The 19,291-nt window shown below is 45.0% G+C and overlaps 1 protein-coding gene across 2 annotated transcripts in view; it reads left to right on the forward strand.

Annotated features, from left to right (window-relative positions):
- Window positions 1-19,291, forward strand: part of HCRTR2 (hypocretin receptor 2) — a 239,398-nt gene that overhangs the window by 187,882 nt on the left and 32,225 nt on the right. Inside the window, exon 4 of one of the 2 annotated variants that reach the window (XM_073675426.1) lies at window positions 4,801-4,962. The exons of the other annotated variant lie outside the window; for it this stretch is intronic. Within the exon in view, the coding sequence (XP_073531527.1) occupies window positions 4,801-4,962 (162 nt within the window). The remainder of the gene's footprint in view (window positions 1-4,800; window positions 4,963-19,291) is intronic. 2 annotated transcript variants of the gene reach the window in all.

The raw sequence follows: 19,291 nt of genomic DNA on the forward strand, positions 1-19,291 counted from the left end.
TGCTTCCAGGGGCGATCCCCATGCTGTCCCCATGTCATTTGAGCACTGTCACTATCGTTTTGGGCACTTTTTAGGCTTTCTACAGACTGCCGGGGGAGCCGCCGCAAAAATGTTCGGGTCTCCCATAGACTAACATTGGGCTCGTTGCTTGGGTCGAGCACCCGAGTATCACAGTGAGCTCGGCCCGAGCTTCGAGCACCCGAGCATTTTAGTGCTCGCTCAACACTAATCGTTGGCAATTTTATTGTAAATTTATTGCTAATGGAGTTTTTACCTCATTATTTTGCTCTTTAAAACTAAATATCCAAACACCAAACGCAAAGCAATCATTGAAGAAAATATGTAAAATGTCAGGATGACAACTTTATCTACAGTATAATGAAAACAACTTTATTTAAAAGCTTTATTTTATACTGCTGTAAAAAACACTGAACCGAAGAATGAGGACTATGCAAAAAGAAGGTCGCAGGAAATTCAGTTAACATGCTGGGACACTATGTTCCACCACACTGTGCCTAAAAGTAGTGGGATATTGAGGCTAAGTGCCCACGATGCAGAAATGCTGCATTTTTTTTACGCTTCTCCCTGGCAGGAAAAACGCATGCGGATTGTACATGCGGATTTTAAATGTGGTTTTCCCGCCAGGTAGAAGCGTTTGTGAAGCTTCTTTGCATGCATTTCTGCATGTGGGTTATCAAGCGCTTTTCCAAGCGATTTTAGCATCACTTGGAAAAGTGCTTGACAACTTGTTCACACTATATAAATCCATGCAGCCGGCATGGATTTATAGTTGTGTGACCAAGTTAGTTAAAAAAAAGAATAAGAATGGTGAAAAATAAAAAAAATAAAGTTTATACTCACCTTCCGATGTCTTCCCGGTGTTTTGTCTGCTCCGTCCGGTGTCTTGCACTGCTTGCGGGGGTGTGAAAGACCTGCGGTGACATCATTGAACCATGTGAAGGGTCACATGGCTCAGTGACATCATGGCAGGTCCTTCACATCAACGCGAACATTGCAAGACACCGGACGGAGCAGACAAAACACCGGGAAGACATCGGAAGGTAAGTATAAACTTTATTTTTTATTTTAAATTCTTTTTTTACAGTTTCTATGGTACCCGGGTCTGGAGGAGAGTCTTCTCTCCTCCAGACTTGGGTACCATCCGCACATTGAACCGTGTGATATCCGCATGTGCAAATGCAGTGATGCAGATATCACGCGGTCCAATGCAAGTCAATGGCGGCGATTACGCTGCGTGTCCGCAAAATTAATGGACATGCTGCAGATTTTTGAGCGCAGCATAAACGCTGCGGAAAAATCCGCAACATGGGCATTGAAAGTGCGGCTTGTCATTGGGGACCATGGGGGGCGGATTACCAAGCGTTTCCCAAGCATTTATGCTGCGGAAATTCCGCAGCATAAACGCTTGTAAAACGCTACGTGGGCACCCAGCCTAAGGAGAATAAGTTCTAGCTCTATAATAAAGCGGCATCTGATAGAACTTAGCATAGTCTTCCCAAATAAAGACAGAGGCAAAGATAGTTACAGTAGAGCCCCATAGGTTTTTCTTCACATAGTTTTACAGCTCTGTACAGAAAAATATAATAGTGTGCATTTAAAAAAATTATATTGTCCTAAAATTAGACATTTGCAAAAAGAAACTTTTCAGTTTTTCATTTCTGTAAGCTTCAATTCATAAAACATAAGCAATCAGTGTGTGCCTACAGAAAATATATAAATTGTTCATTTAATGGAAAATGTTTAAAGAGCAGTACTTCCTTTCAGAACATTTCTATATATTAAACATTTTCCAGGTAAACTTGAAATGCTACTTGTATTCAATTGAATAAGTGCTACACAAGAACACATCTGCCACCATTTAATTTGTAACCACTTAATAGTTTTACTACATTATCAATTTATCCTACAATTTAACAAATAAAGCACATTAGATGACTCACTGTTCTTTGCAGCAATATATGATTTCTGAAATCTGTGAGAAGAAAACTTTTGTGTGAAATGGCATACTGTCCCAGTCACTGAGATTGTACATATTTAAAGTCATGAGAAAAACGAACTACACTCTCATTGAATTCTTTTATTTTGCAATTAATTAATTAATTAATAATTAATTAATAATTAATTTATTTTATTTTGCAAATTAAAGAAGATAAAAAAAAATATTTGGACACGATTTATTAAGTCTAGCGCTTCATACACCAGTCTTAATCATGACCATACAGGAATAAGATGTGCTGAACTCATTAAGAGGTGCATGCCACTTAATGAATTTGTTGCCTCTTATTAGTGGCATGCTGGTAGACAGAAATGTTATTTCACCCAGGGACAATTCTGGCATACAATATGCAAGTACTTTTGCTGAATTTGAGGGGGAGGCATAACCACATCCGGTTTGGCCCCAGTACCTTCCCAGCTCTGGCCATTTTCTTAAAGCTGCTTTAAACTGGTGTGAAACACGGGTCATGTCACGGCTATGGAGGAGTGAGGGCGCATGTCGTTCAGCTCCTGCCTTGAGGATGACTGCAGACCTGTACTGATAACGCTAGATGACCCCAAATGCCAGCAAAGAAACATAAAAGCACCTGCCCTAAAAGTGGATGTCCTCCGATAGTGCCTGTGTCTGTGCGTTTCCATTTTCTGAGAAGCTCGGCGGGCTCCATGCCGGAGCTAGTGATACCTAAAATGGTGACAGCCTACACTATATAGCGTGCTTCATGTGAAATGTGTGAGGTTGAAGATCCCTGGGAATTACTAACCTCTTCCCTGCTGCAAAGACGTCACGTCCAACATGACCTGAGAGGGAGGATACAGAGCTTCGTCTTCTAAAGGGGCTCCATGGATTACAAGAGATGGACTTCCTGTGAAGAAGATGGCGGACAAGGTGCCCGCGCTTCTTTCAGAAAGATGCGTGCTTAATGAAACGAATAGTCCCTGGACCCCGACTTCCATGACACATGCTCCCAATAACTCTGCTATGAAGCATATTAACACAGCATATTCTCTCAATGCAGGCTTTGGGTCTTCAATAGGGAGTTAATTTTCTGCTCCATATTGCCCTTCTCCTACATTTTATGGACAATCAGATGGACTGTCCCATGGAGATACAGCACAGGCAAACACTATATGAGAAGATCTTAAAGCCAATATTTGTGCTATTCCAACAAAAGAATATATGGAGAATTATATTTCTAGGCTTGAACCCTCTTATAGATCTGAGGCTGCAGCTATAAGAGGAGAATTGCAGCAGTTGACAGAAAGGGTATCTGAAGCTGAGGGGTGCACAGAAGCTATTTCACTGAAAGTACATGTTCATAAACAAAATTTAGCATCTCACTCATATCAATTGGAGGGTCTGGCGGATCTTGTAGATGATATTGAGAACAGAGGACGCAACAATATCAGGATTAGAGGACTCCCAGAAACTGCGGAACAGGCTAAGCTAGAAGATTCCTAATGACATATATTCAACGCTATTTTGAACGTTCTACAAGATTCAAATTTAGATTTTTACAGAGCTCACAGGTCCTTGTGTCCCAAACGCACTGATATAACTAAACAAAGAGATGTGATATGCCAGGTCCATAGATATAAAGTAAAGGAAAACATTCTTGCTAAAGCTCACAAGTTGGATTCTATCACTTATCAGGATCATATTATTCAAGTTATGCCTGTCCTGTCTCACCACACATTACAAAAATTCATCCCTTTTCATCCCCAAGTACGTCTTTCTGGTACCTTACACATTCTATGCTGTCCGGAAGATTTACCAGTGTTTACTTTAGGATTGGGAATCCCTTCTGTCTCGAAGTGACCATCAGACTGGCTGGGCCTACTTATATTCCCTGTAATGTATGATGTGACTCGTCCTCAGCGAGGGACAATATGTAGGCTTAAAGGGAGAATCGGAAGTCGGAGCGTGGGAGAATTGAACCCCCTCCTACGGACTGATGAATATCCTTTCTCTGATTGCTTGCTTTTGGTTCTCCTATACTTCAGATAGAATTAATCTGCCTACTGTAAAACGATGGCAGTTCTTTACAAGAGGGGGATCATAAGAGTCCGACAGGACAAACCTTTAATGTTTAGTGAAATTGCTGTAAATAACTGCAAATGGTTTATGTTTGTTTTCAAATGGGGTATATTATGTGTTTTGCATCTTATAATTTTCTAATATGATGTATAGGGTCTGTGGTAGGCTCTGGGGGGGGAGTGACCCTCTACTACTTCTTTCCTAGAATATTTCCTTAGTGGTTGGGAAGGCTCCTCATCCATTTATTTACTGGGAGGAGTTGTTTCTGATCAGTTAGGGAATCAATTCTTTTCTCACCCTCCTTTTTCTCTCTTCTTTTTTCCTCTCTTTTGCCCTTTATCCTGGTCCTCAAAATGGCATCCATCAAACTTAACTCACTCAATGTCCGAGGTTTTAATATTCCTCAGAAACGCTCACAGATTCTCTACTCTATGCAAAAAAAAGTCCAAATTCTTTTACTACAAGAAATCCATTTTAAATCCAAAAATATCCCCATGCTAAAGGAAAGATATTTCACTAGCTGGTTCTACAGCACCAATCCAGAGTTAAAATCTAAAGGTGTTTCCATCGCAATCCATAAATCACTAGCCTTTTCTCTCAGTGATACACTCATTGACGATCTAGGAAGATTCGTTTTTCTCAAATTAAAAATTGCAAATTCAACATAAACAATAAAAACTAGTATCTTATAAATAAGGATCAGATCCCTACCTACTGCCTTTTCCTAACATCGCTCTCTGATTTTGCAGAGGGTACGTTGATTGCAGGTGGAGACTTCAATTTTACTCTGAATCTGATGGTGGCTTCTTCTTCTGGGTGGGGAACAGTTCCTATGAGACAGCATCATTCTCTTAATCGGGTCCTCCATGCCCTCCGACTGACAGACGTCTTTTGGATAATGAATCCTCAAGGTAAGGACTACACATACTTTTCACCTGCACATGATTCATACAGCCACATAGACTTTTCCCCCTTGAGTCACCATGCTTTGTTCTGGCCACAATCGGAGATATATTGTGGTAGGACCAGGCTCCAATTTATCTTTCACTTTCCCTTCCTTCTCTGGCCCAACGTTCTTGTACTTGGATATTGAATGATAACCTTCTTAAAGATGCTCTTTGTGCATCTGAGTAGAGGTATTCTATCAATTCTTTTATCAAGGTGCATGCCTCTGACCAAGCTTTGCCTCCCCTACTATGGGAGGCTTTGAAGTGCGTTATGAGGGGGATTCTGGTCAAGCATGGCTCGAGGCTTAAAAGGGAGAGGGCTTTGGAGGTGGATTAGTTATTGCGTCAGATTCACCTTACACAAGTAAACACTCTCCAGATCCACACTAGCAGATTTATCAAAAAAAGGAGTGAGTTGAGAGAAATTCTGGATAAAAAATATCTTAGACAAAGGGAAAAAACTAAACGCTTCTTCTATGAAGTATCTGACAAATGTAGGAGACCTCTGTCTAGATTGCTCCTCCCGCGTTCCTCTGCAACTTATATCCCATGTATTATGACACATAACGGTAGAGATATTAATAATCCGAAGGAAATAGCGAATCTTTTTTGTTCTTATTATGAGGGTCAATTCTCTGATTTACCTCCTCTAGACATATCTAGTAGGATTAAAAAATATATCTATTAAATTTCATTACCTACCCTTAATAGTTCTGTCTCTGATGCATTGGAAGATGAGATCTCAGTGTAAGAGATAAATTCCGCCATTTAATCCTCAACCTCGGATAGATGTCTTAGCCCGGATAGCTTTACGCCTGCACTTTACAATTTTTTTAGGGAACAACTTACACCAGTAATGGCTAAAACCTTTAATTCACTAGATGAGAATACATGTTTTGTTCCTCAATCCTTAGAAGCGCATATTAGTGTGCTTCATAAACCAGGCAAGGATCCCTCAGTCATCGCTAATGTCAGGCCAATTTCCTTATTGAATGTGGACATCAAAATATTTTTAAAGAATCTGGCTGATAGGCTAGCCCCTCTGCTTCCTTTTCCTGTCAATAATGATCAGATGGGTTTTGTTGAAGGACGGGAGGCATGAGTTAATACCATTAAGACATTACTCATTACTTCAAAGGCAAAATTCAATTCTATACCTCATGGTCTTTTATCTGTGCATGCAGAAAAAGCCTTTGACAGAGTTCATTGGAGATTTATGGAAGAAGCTCTGAGGCAGATAGGTTTAGGCCCTCATTTTTTACAGAAGATCCTTACCTTATTTAATGGACCAACAGCTCGAGTTAGGGTTAATGGATCGCTCTCCTTGTCCTAACCTTTCAAGATTAAAAATGGAACTAGACAGGGGTGGCCATTTTCTCCCTTACTATTCATGATAGTAATGGAACTTCTGGCTAATGCCATTAAAAATAATGAAAAAATACATGGGTATACAATAGAATCTAAGACATGTAAGACAGTTTTATATGCTGATGATTTGCTCCTTTACATTTCTCTGCCTCAAATTTCCTTACCGTCTTTGATGGGTGAGTTTGAAAGGTTTGGATTCCTCAGTAATTTTAAAGTAAACTATACTAAATCGGACACTTTAAATATTTATTTTTCTCAAAAAGAGATCCTATGAGTCATGGATAAGTTCCCCTTTAAATGGCTAGTTAAGGCACTGAAATATTTGGGTTTACTCATTCTGTTGCAGCCTAGTAAACTTTTTGAACTTAATAATCAATCTCTGTCACAGAGAACCTGTAAAGATCTAACAAATTACAGAAAACTGAGATTGTTTTGGTTTGGAAGGAAGAACTCCATTAAAATGGACATTTTGCCTCGTTTTGTGTATATTTTCCAGACGGTCCTTATTTTCCCTCCTCAGTTTTTTTTGTAAGCTACGCTCAGCTCTGGTTGGGTTTATTTGGGGTAGACATAAGCCTCGAATAGGTATGCAAACTCTCATTCGCGCCAAAATCATTGGGTGGCACAGGTCTTCGTCATTTTAAAATGTACTTTCAGGCTTCCTCCATTGTGAGGTTATTGGATTGGCATTTCCATTCAGGTACCAATCAGTGGGTGGGCTTGGGACAGGAGGAATCATCTATTCCTTTGAGGCACCTCCCTTGGATTTCAGGTGATTTGGGCTCTCTGATAAACTGTAGCTTAACTAAAGGAACCCTTAAAGCGTGTCATACACTTAGGGGAAAATTATTCCCAGACAGGCTAATTAGCTCACTTACATAATTATTCTTTAATTCATCTTTCCATACTGGATATTTAAGCAGATCCTTTTTCGGTTGGAGGGCAATGGAGGATATCTATTTATTTCATGTGCTAGAAGACAGTAGGTTACATTCTTTCAGCTCTCTACAGGCTTGGTCTCCGTGCAGAAGACGTAGGTGGTTTGAGTACTCGCAACTACAATCTTTTTTATCAGTTCACAACTTTGATAAAACATTGCTATTTGTTCCCACCTATTTTGAGAAGTTGTTCTTGCAGAAATAGGAACATGTTATTTTTATGATATATAAGGGATTGAGTGAGGAGGGAAAAACAAGAAAATTAAAATTTCAACAAGCGTGGGAAAGGGATCTTGGTGTGAGCTTGTTTCCTTCGGACTTGGAAAGAGGATTCCTTTTTTTCCATAAACTCTCTAGTATCTGGGCAGCAAAGGAGAAGAATTACAAGACCTTTATGAGGTGGTATCTTTACCCATCTTAGCTACATGCAATTTTTCCTGCAGTCTCTGATATCTGTTAGAGATGCGGGAGTGAGACAGGCTCTATGATATACATATGGTGGGAATGTGCCAAGATTAAACCATTTTGGGAGAAAGTTTTTGCTAATTATCAATGGATTTTGGGGAATGCAATTGTGGGGTTACCTCAAATTGCTACTCTCTCAATATTACCCTCTTCACTAGGATCCCAAAAGAGAGATATCCTCCGTTTCTGCTTAACGGCTGTCCGGATGGTTATACCCCATTACTGGAAGCTTCCTCACCCACACAATGCCGTAGATTAACTGCAGTTAAAGTTAACATGCAAAATGGAAGAACTTTCAGCTGACTGTACTGGGCGTCTGACAAATTTAGGAAGATTTGGAGTGGATAGATCTTATTTCAAGATTCTCCAGATTTTCATAGTTTGTTCTGATGGAATGGGATATAGTAAGAGCTTTGGATTGATGTCACTAGATTTGTGACAAAATATGTATTGAGACTGATACACCCCCCCACACTCCTACCTCCCTTTCTTTTTCCCTCTTTTGGTATTTCTTATTTTTTCTGTCTTTTCTCTCTTTTTCTTTTCCATTTGTAGGGGCCTTTCCTTGACGTCCTATCCCATAAGTCATTCTGTATTTTCTTCAATATTATTTTGGTTTGCTGATCTTCATTTTGCTGAAACTGTTTAGGATATTATACTTTAAATCACTTATAACTAGTGTTGAGCGAACATGCTCGACACTGCTCGGTACTCGCCCGAGCATCACGCTATTCGGGATGTTCGGCGAGCACCGAGCATTTCCGGGTTACTCGGGCGGGAGCTCGGGTCTCCGCCCTGCATGTTTGGCGCTCTTTACAGAGCCAATGAACATGCAGGGATTGCCAGCCAGTCACTGTAATGCCGCAGCCATGTTGTTTGTGGGCATTACAGTGATTGGCTGGCCGCACAGCGTCACCTCGAGTATTTAAAACCAGGCGCCGCCATCTTGGACACAGTCGCTCCGGATCAGACAGTGTAGGGACAGCGCTGCTGATTTAGGGAGAGATATATTCTGCAAAATAGTTAGTGTAGGGTCTGTAAAGGCTGCCAGATCAAACAAACAGTCCTTCTCAGGCCTAATATCCATCCCAGGTATATCAGGCAGGCAGGCAGGCTGTATAGGAGACGCAGTGGTTATACCAGCAAACGCTGCATTACAGTCCTGTGTGCTGCTCCTCTTGCTGAAATTGCTGGACTTAGCTCCAGGTCCCGGGGGCCAGGAAAAATCCTTTTTTTAATCTAAATCCTCTTTTTTTTTTCCTCCTTCACAATGTACAAATACCCATCTTATTAACCTTTTGGTGCCCCCCCCCCAAAAAAAGAAGTGTGCCTCTGACTTTTCAGACACAAATATATCTGTTGAAAATAGTCTGTTGTAGGCCAGAGAAATAGAAGTGTGGTTTTGCAGTTCTATGGACCATTAGTATCTAAAAAAAACTGTTTGAGTGTGTCGCTCACTGTTCAGCCGCAAATATATATATATTTTAAAAAGCCTGGTATACACCAGTAAATTATTACTGTGGTTTTGATGTTCCACGGTAAAACATCTCTATTATCCTGTTTTTGGCATTTTTTGCTGTATAAAAATAATAAGTGTCTCCCTGATTTTTCAGACACAAATATATCTATTGAAAATAGTCTGGTGTAGGCCAGAGAGACAGAAGTGTGCTTTTGCTGTTCCACGGTAAAAAATCTCTATTATCCTGCTTTTTGCATTTTTTGCTGTAAAAAAAAAAAAATAGTGTCTCCCTGATTTTTCAGACACAAATATATCTGTTGAAAATAGTCTGGTGTAGGCCCGAGAAATACAAGTGTGGTTTTGCAGTTCCACGGTGAAAACCTCTGTATTATCCACTTTTGGGCCATTTGTATCTAAAAAAAACAGTTTGAGTGTGTCGCTCACTGTTCAGCCGCAAATATATATATATTTTAAAAAGCCTGGTATACACCAGTAAATTATAACTGTGGTTTTGCTGTTCCACGGTAAAAAATCTCTATTATTCAGGTTTTGGTAGCTTTTTCCGTAAAGAAAAACAGTAGTGTCTCCTGACTGTTGTGACACAAAAATATATCTGTTGAAAATAGTCTTGTGTAGGCCCGACATCCCAGTGTGGTTTCGCAGTTCCACGGGTCAAATCGCTGTACTATCCAGTTTTGGGCCTTTGGTATCTAAAAAAAAAGCAGTTTGAGTGTGTCGCTCACTGTTCAGCCGCAAATATCTCTATTTAAAAAAGTGTGGTATACCCCAGTAAACAATAACTGTGGTTTTCCTCTTCCACGGTTCTAATCTACTCTTTATTAACCTTTTTCCATTGATAGTGCAAGTGTAAGCTATTTTACTTCATTTACAATGGGCAAGGCGCGTGGCAAGGGACGTGGAAGTGGACGTTCTGGTGATGGTTCGTGCAGAGGACAGGGCTGTGGTCAAGGTGAAAATGTGCCACAACCAACAGCCACATCTTCTCGCTCCCACTTCTTGACCGAATTACTAGGGAAGCACAGAACAACACCAGTATTGAGAACTGATCAGTGTGAACAGGTTATTAATTGGATAGCAGACAATACTTCCAGTTACCTGGGCACCACCACCTCCGGTCTGTCTTCCACACGGTCAACTCTTAGTAGCCGTGAGTCTCGACCGCATACTCCTCCTCACCCTGATGCTCCTTCCTCCCACCATGCCGAGTGTCGTCAGACAGCAAGTGATCCCACACTTGGACACTCTGAAGAGCTGTTCACTGGTCCATTTCCGTATTTGGGCCCCTCGCCTGATACGCTTGAAGTGGTGGAAGAGGAGATCCCATGTTGCGATGCCCAAATATTTGAACAGCCACGGCCACAGGAAGTCGACGTTGGCAATCTGTCACAAGAGGTGGACGATGACGAGACACAATTGCCAGGAAGTGGTGCGCAAGTGGAAGAGGAGGAGGTGGTGGATGATCTAGTAACTGACCCAACGTGGAAGGAGGACATGCAGAGTGAGGCCAGCAGCACACAGGGGGAGGGAGGCAAAGTACCCCAACAGACAGGAAGAAGCAGTGTGGTGGCCGCAGACAGAAGGCAGGCAACCGTTCCCCATAACACCAACACGAGGGACGTTGCCAGTACAAGCGGTAGGTCTTCCAGAGTCTGGAATTTTTTTAAAGACTCTGCTGATAACCCCAAAAAGGCCATATGTTCCACCTGCCATGCCAGCATCAGCAGGGGTGACAAAACTACCAGCCTGACCACCACCAGCATGATCAGGCTCATGGCAGCAAAGCACCCGACTTTGTGGGGCGAAACCCAGGGTCCACGTCCAGTGTCAGCGGGTGTCACCACTGCTTCTTCCACTGTTGTGCGTGCAATAGAACCCCCTGTTGTGTGTGCAAGGCAATCCCCTGTCCATACTGCATGTAAAGATGCCCCCTCCTCTCAGTCTTCACTTGTTATGGCAGTTTCTCAAGAAACAGCATCAACGTCCACGTCCCACCGCAGCGTTCAATTGTCCATATCCCAGACCTTTGAACGAAAGCGGAAATTCGCAGCTAACGCCCCACAGGCCACAGTCCTAAATTCGCACATTTCACGACTGCTTGCATTGGAAATGCTGCCTTTTAGGCTGGTGGAGACGAAATCCTTCCGCAATCTTATGGCGGTGGCCGTCCCTCGGTACTCGGTCCCCAGCCGACACTATTTTGCCCGGTGTGCCATCCCCGCACTACACAAGCACGTGTCCCAAAGCATCTGCCGTGCCCTCAACAATGCAGTTACTGGGAGAGTCCACCTGACAACGGACACGTGGACAAGTGCTTTTGGCCAGGGACTGTACATCTCTCTGACGGCACACTGGGTAAACATAGTGGAAGCCGGGACCCAGTCGGACCTTGGGACGGAACACATCCTCCCCACACCGAGGATTGCGGGCCCTATGTCAGTCAGAGTTGCCACCACAGTGTACAGCTCCTGTGCATCCTCCTCCTTCTCCTCCTCCTCATGTTCAGCCTCCATCTCAGATATCACCACGTCAGTTACAAGCTGGAAGCATTGCAGTACTGCCTCCGCCAAGCGGCAACAGGCTGTGCTGAAACTCATAAGCTTAGGTGATAAACCTCACACTGCTTGTGAGTTGTGGACAGCTGTGAAAGAGCAGGCAGATCTGTGGCTGAGACCGCTGAACCTACATCCCGGCATGGTCGTGTGTGACAATGGCCGTAACCTGGTAGCGGCTCTGAGGCGAGGTGAGATCACACACGTACCATGCCTGGCTCATGTGCTTAACCTCGTGGTTCAGTGGTTTCTTAAATCATACCCCGAGTTGCCAGATCTGCTCGTGAAAGTACGCCGCCTGTCAGCTCATTTTCGCAAGTCGGCTATAGCTTCCGCCGCCCTTGCTGTGTTGCAGCAGCCGTTTGCAGCTTCCGGCACACCGACTGGTGTGTGATGTCCCCAAATGTTGGAACTCTATCCTCCACATGTTGCAAAGGATCTGTGAGCAGAAGAGAGCAGTTGTGGAGTACCAGCTGCAACAAGGCTGTCGATATTCAGGTCAGACTCCACACATAAGACCTCAGGAGTGGACCTGGATGTCTGACATATGTACCTTCCTGACAAACTTTGAGGAGGCCACCAAGATGGTGAGTGGCGATGACGCCATCATTAGTATCAGCATCCCACTTGTCTGTCTTTTGCAACGCTCTCTGCAGATAATTAAAGAGGAGGCATTGCAGCCAGAGTATGATGAGATGGATCAAGAAGCCGTAGCGGGCGATTACACACAGCCCAGCCTCATCTCATCCCAACGTGCATTGGGGGACAATGAGGGAGAGGAGGAGGAGCAGGAGGAGGAAGAACAGGAGCTGCTATCATGCGTTGTAGACGGTAGTACCTGTACAAGTGTCATACCATCGGTTCAGCGTGGGTGGCCTGAGGACAGGGGGGAGGAGGAAGAGGAGGAGGAGGAGAAGAGCATAGTCAGTCGTCATCTTGGTGAGGACATGGAAATCTTGCCCGTTACCAGTCTGGCACGCATGGCAGTCTTTAAGTTACGCTGCCTTAACCGTGACCCTCGCATTGTCAAAATGTTGGGTGACAGTCATTACTGGTTGGTGACACGTGTAGACCCCCGCTGCAAGGAGAACTTTCACTCTCTTATTCCTGAGGTGGAGAGGTCTACAAAAATGGGGCAATACCAGAAGGCCCTTGCTGCAGAACTCTTAAAAAAATTCCCATCTGAACACGCTAGCGGCAGAGGTCAAAGTTCGTTGCCCAACCAAGGCGTACAGGCGAGAGAGATGCAACTCCAATCCAGCAGAGGCAGGGTTACACTGTCAACGTTCTCGGACAGTTTTCTGACACCCGCCCAGCTTACAGGCCCTGAGGCGCGGGGTACTCTCACAAGGAGTGGAAAGTTTCAAAAGATGGTGAGGGAGTACCTTTCCGATCGTACCAGCGTCCTCCGTGATTCCTCTGTGCCTTTTAATTATTGGGTATCCAAGCTGGACACTTGGAATGAACTCGCTCTGTACGCCTTGGAGGTCCTGGCCTGCCCTGCCGCTAGCGTGTTATCGGAGCGTGTTTTTAGTGCCACTGGGGGAATTATAACTGATAAGCGCACTCGCCTGTCAACTGACAATGCTGACAATCTGACCCTTATCAAAATGAACAAGGGCTGGATTGGGCCAGACTTCTCATCACCACCAAATGACAGCAGAGTAACATAAAATCAAATCCACTGTGTTATTTCGGGAGGTGTATTCACATGCACCGCTTCACACCCACACATGGGTATACGCTTCCTCGTTTCGGCTGTTTAATCTACTTCTCCTTATCCTCAGCCTCCACCACCACTATACCACCAGGGTGCCAGCATTGCAAGTTCCTCCATCCTAATTTTTGGCAGCTTTTGCTGGGAAAGCATAAGCAAATACCATGGGACACCCACTCCCCAATAATGGGACTTATGTTTGTAGTATGCTGTACTGCATGGCTCTTGTAAGGGGCATTGCAAGTTGCTCCGTCCTAATTTTTGGCAGCTTTTGCTGGGAAAGCATAAGCAAATACTATGGGACACCCACTCCCCAATAATGGGACTTATGTTTGTAATATGCTGTACTGCATGGCTCTTGTAAGGGGCATTGCACGTTGCTCCGTCCTAATTTTTGGCAGCTTTTGCTGGGAAAGCATAAGCAAATACTATGGGACACCCACTCCCCAATAATGGGACTTATGTTTGTAATATGCTGTACTGCATGGCTCTTGTAAGGGGCATTGCAAGTTGCTCCATCCTAATTTTTGGCAGCTTTTGCTGGGAAAGCATAAGCAAATACTATGGGAGACCCACTCCCCAATAATGGGACTTATGTTTGTATTATGCTGTACTGCATGTGACGCGCCCCCTGAGCCGTGTGTACACGTGTGTGGGATACCCGGTGCCGGGTCTCTGGGGTCTGTAGTCTCCGTGGCGGTGACCCGGTCCCGTGGCTCAGGCTGGTCAAACCAGTGGCAGTCTTTCTTAGGTTTTGAGGTTAATTGTCCGACTGCGCCACCCGTGGATTGCGGTCAGGGAGTACCACCGCTGCGAGGCAGACCGCTGAGGCTGGTGTTGTGTGCGCAGCATAGAATGGGATAACTCCCCTCGGGAGGAGTATAGCCTCAGGGCAGTGAGTGTGGATGATGGGGGTGATGGTGCACGAGTGCAGCAAGAACGAATCAGAGTCTTTGCAGTGCAGTTCAGGGTCTTTACTGATGATTATAAGGTAGACCCTCCCGGGAGTACTGGCTAGCATAAGAGGCCTGGTCAGTCTGTGAGCAAGCAGGAGTTCCCCTGGCCAGGTGGAGTTGTAGGCCTCCCCGTCTGTCTGCACTCTTCCTGGCTACCTTGCTGTAAGCGGGTAGAAGTAGCCCACGTCCCTGAGTGTACCGTGTAGTGCTCACCCGTATGGCTGGTGACTTGGGGCCTTCTGTTAGCCTCCGCTCCACGACGGCGGTGCTGGTCCCTTGCTTGTGACTGAGTCTCCGGGCTTCTATGGCCAGAGGACCTGAAATCCCCTGCTGGCTGGTTTCTGCTGCTGGATATATAAGTCCTCACAGCTTCGGACTCCTGTGTCCGGTTCCTATTGTCTTCTGCCAGGGCGAGCTCTGCTCAGCTTCCAGCCCCTGGTCTTTAGCTCCTAGCTCCTACAGAGCTCCTTGCTGTTACTTTCCCTTGCTCTCACTCTGACTCTGACTGTTCTCTGACTCACTCAACCCCACCCCAGATCCAGTTTATAAGGGCAGAATTCTCCCCTCCCAGGACTGGGGCAGGAGGATGTTGCATGTTTAAGGGATCCTGACCAGGAAACCTCCCACTTTCTCTCCGACGTAATATCTCTATTACTGTGGTGACCAGACCCCTGGGGTGCCACACATGGCTCTTGTAAGGGGCATTGCAGTTCCTCATAATTTTTGGAAAGCCTTCCATTCACTGCTTAGGCCAACAGTGCACGGGAGACCAAGTTGCTATAAATCGAAAAAAAAGGTTTAGTTAACGCCCTCTGACCTCCATGTCACTTCCAAGGGGCATTGGAGTGGCTCGAAATTTTTGGTAGGCATTGCACTCATTGAATGCCCTATAACTGTGTAGCCGAACCGCTCCTTTTGTTACAGAAACATATCCTACAAGACATATCTGGTTGACTGGCCTGATATTGATGTGAATGGTCCCTGTTCCTCCTGCTCTTTCTCCTTTGCCACTACCTCATCCATCATTTATCACCTGAAGCTTTGTTTTAACGGGAGTCATAGAACTGGGATAGTAGCAGGAAAACATCCAGCAATCCTCGGAGGAGGTAGGATATGCGCCAAAACGCGGACCACCTCAGTCCTAGCCGCTACTACATACATGCGCTTGCATTCCAAGAAAACAAAGCAGATGCTAACTTCTATCATCATCATCATGCTCCTCACCTAGGCACTCTCAACTCCCCTGATGGAGAATCCAGGGCCCACCGGAGGAGTCTGGTTCTCTGGTGGGCTCGTCCAATGCTGCCCTAAAGCAGGCCAGGCTAAGAAAAGTGTGGGGGAAGGTGACAGGAGAAATCAGGGTGGCTGGGGACCGAGTATGGACACCTGGCCGCCGGGCGGCTGGGGACAGAGTATGGATACCTCGCTGCCGAAGCGGCCATGAGGTAGTGGCCAGCTTCGGCCTCCTCCAAACTAAAAGGCCCCATTTCAAGTGAAAGCTAGCAGTATGGTATTGCAGCCTGCGGGTGGGTAGGTGGTTGGCTGCATATTTTCGCTAGCATTGCAAGGAATGGGGGAGGTACAATTGAACACTGCCCTGGGACAAGGACTTGCACGGGGATAGTTGCAAGTCTGCATCTTCTGATGCGGCAAGGATCACTTCTGATGGGCACACTTTTAGACAGTGACCTGGGGGTCAGAGATGCTTCCAGGAGTCTTCCCCATGCTGATCCCTTGTCTTTTCAGCACTGTATGCATGTGTCACACAGCACATGGCCAGATAAGGTTGTAAAATGTTAAAATGACATTTCCCGGTGAACGCATTTGTCACGGTTGAAAGCAATACAAAAGTGCAAAAACGCATGAAAACTGCTACTTGTGAACATAGCCCAAGGTGTGGAGGAGTATTTTTGTTTTTGGTTATTTATTTTACCTTATACACAAGTTTTTACGCTGGAAAGGAAATTCCTTAACATATTTCACAGGAAAACCGTTTCAGTTTCGTTTTTGAACGTTTTATTGTGAGCCCGCAAAAGTGGCTTAATACCTCTGACCACGTTGTTGACAGCAGTGACCTGGGGGTCAGAAATGCTTCCAGGGGCGTTCCACATTCTGCCCCCATGTCTTTTGAGCACTGTCACTATCGTTTTGGGCACTTTTTAGGCTTTCTACAGACTGCAGTGGGTGCTGCCGCAAAAATGCTCGGGTCTCTCATAGACTAACATTGGGCTCGTTGCTCGGGTCGAGCACCCGAGTATCATGGTAAGCTCGGCCCGAGCTTCAAGCACCCAAGCATTTTAGTGATCGCTCAACACTATCAGTCGTCATCTTGGTGAGGACACGGAAGTCTTGCCTGTTACCAGTCTGGCACCCATGGCTGACTTTATGTTACGCTGCCTTAACCGTGACCCTCGCATTGTCAAAATGTTGGGTGACAGTCATTACTGGTTGATGACACTTTTAGACCCTTGCTACAAGGAGAACTTTCACTCTCTTATTCCTGAGTTGGAGAGGTCTACAAAAATGGGGCAGTACCAGAAGGCCCTTGCTGCAGAACTATTAAAAAAATTCCCATCTGAACACGGTAGCGGCAGAGGTCACAGTTCGCTGCCCAACTAAGGCATACAGGCGAGAGAGACGCAACTCCAATCCAGCAGAGGCAGGGGAACACTGTCAATGTTCTAGGACAGTTTTCTGAGACCAGCCCAGCTTACAGGCCCTGAGGCGCAGGGTACTCTCACAAGGAGTGGAAAGTTCCAAAAGATGGTGAGGGAGTACCAGCGTCCTCCGTGATTCCTCTGTGCCTTTTAATTATTGGGTATCCAAGCTGGATACTTGGAATGAACTCACTCTGTATGCCTTGGAGGTCCTGGCCTGCCCTGCCGCTAGCGTGTTATCGGAGCGTGTTTTTAGTGCCGCTGGGGGAATTATAACTGATAAGCGCACTCGCCTGTCAACTGACAATGCTGACAAGCTGACCCTTATCAAAATGAACAAGGGCTGGATTGGGCCAGACTTCTCATCACCACCAAATGACAGCAGAGTAACATAAAGTTAAATCCACTGTGTTATTTCGGGAGGTGTATTCCCATGCATCGCTTCACACCCACACATGGGTATACGCTTCCTCATTTCGGTTGTTTTTTGCTCTTCTCCTTATCCTCAGCCTTCACGACCACTATACCACCAGGGTGACCGTGGTCCATGTTGCCAGCATTGCAAGTTCCTCTGTCCTAGTTTTTGGCAGCTTTTGCTTTAAAGGCATAGGCAAAGACTATGGGAGACCCACTCCCCAATAATGGGAATAATGTTTTTAATATGCTGTACTGCATGGCTCTTGTAAGGGACATTGCAAGTTCCCCCTTCCTAATTTTTGGCAGCTTTTGCTTGGAAGGCATAGGCAAAGACAATGGGAGACCCACTCCCCAATAATGGGAATAATGTTTTTAATATGCTGTACTGCATGGCTCTTGTAAGGGGCATTAAAATAGTCTTGTTAAGCTACTGTGACCTCCACGTCTCTTACAAGGGTCGTTAATATTGTCTTTTTATTCCACTGCGACCTCCACCACTCTTCCAAGGGGCATTAAAAGTGTCTTGTTAAGCTACTGTTTCCTCCACGTCTCTTCCACAGGGCGTTGATATTGTCTTTTTATTCCACTGTAACCTCCACCACTCTTCCAAGGGGCATTGATATTGTCTTTTTATTCCACTGTGACCTCCACCACTCTTCCAAGGGGCATTAAAACCATCTTATTAAGCTACTGTGACCTCCACGTCTCTTCCACGGGGCATTGATATTGTCTTTTTATTCCACTGTAACCTCCACCACTCTTCCAAGGGGCATTAAAAATGTCTTGTTAAACCACTCTGAACTCCACCACTCTTCCAAGGCGCATTAAAACTGTCTTGTTAAACCACTCTGAACTCCACAGCTCTTCCAAGGGGCATTGACATGTTGTTTTTAATTACCTCTAACCTCCACGACTCTTGCAAGGGCATTGCATTTCCTCCTAATTTTTGTCAGGTTTTGCTTTTCAATGCATAGGCGAACACTAAGGGAGACCCACTCCCCAATAATGGGTAGAAGGTTTTTAATACGCTGTAATCCACGTCTGTTTCAAGGGGCATTGCAGTGCCTAATAATTTTTGGAAAGCCTTCCATTCCCTGCTTAGGCCAACAGTGTACAGGAGACCCAGTTGCTATAAATGGAAAAAACGGTTTAGTTAAGGCCCTCTGACCTCCATGTCACTTCCAAGGGGCATTGGAGTGCCTCGAAATTTTTGGTAGGCATTGCATTCACTGTATGCCTTATAACTGTGTAGCTGAACTGCTCCTTTTGGTACAGAAACATATCCTACAAGACATGTGTGGTTGGCTGGCCTGATATTGATGTGAATGGTCCTTGTTCCTCCTGCTCTTTCTCATTTGCCACCACCTCATCCATCATTCATCACCTGAAGCTTTGTTTTAACAGGAGTCATAGAACTGGGATAGTAGCAGGAAAACATCCAGCAATCCTCGAAGGAGGTAGAATATGCGCCAAAACGCTGACCACCTCAGGCCTAGCTGCTACTACATACATGCGCTTGCATTCCAAGGAACAGAAAGCTAAGGAGGTGGATGGCCTCATGATCATGAATAATTTACTCGTTGTGTAGGAGGCCGACCACTGCTGCTGTCTACCTTCTGAACTTTGTGTTGAAGCCTGATTGACCCAGGACCCACAATCCTCTATGTCTGGAGGACGTGTTGCATCCCAGTGTCCAACTGTGTCCCGGCTTCCACAATATTAACCCAGTGTGAAGGCGTCAGTGAG

Source organism: Phyllobates terribilis, unplaced genomic scaffold, assembly GCF_046119375.1.
Source record: "Phyllobates terribilis strain yellow unplaced genomic scaffold, ASM4611937v1 Scaffold_3__8_contigs__length_932513732, whole genome shotgun sequence".
NCBI classification, from domain to species: domain Eukaryota; kingdom Metazoa; phylum Chordata; class Amphibia; order Anura; family Dendrobatidae; genus Phyllobates; species Phyllobates terribilis.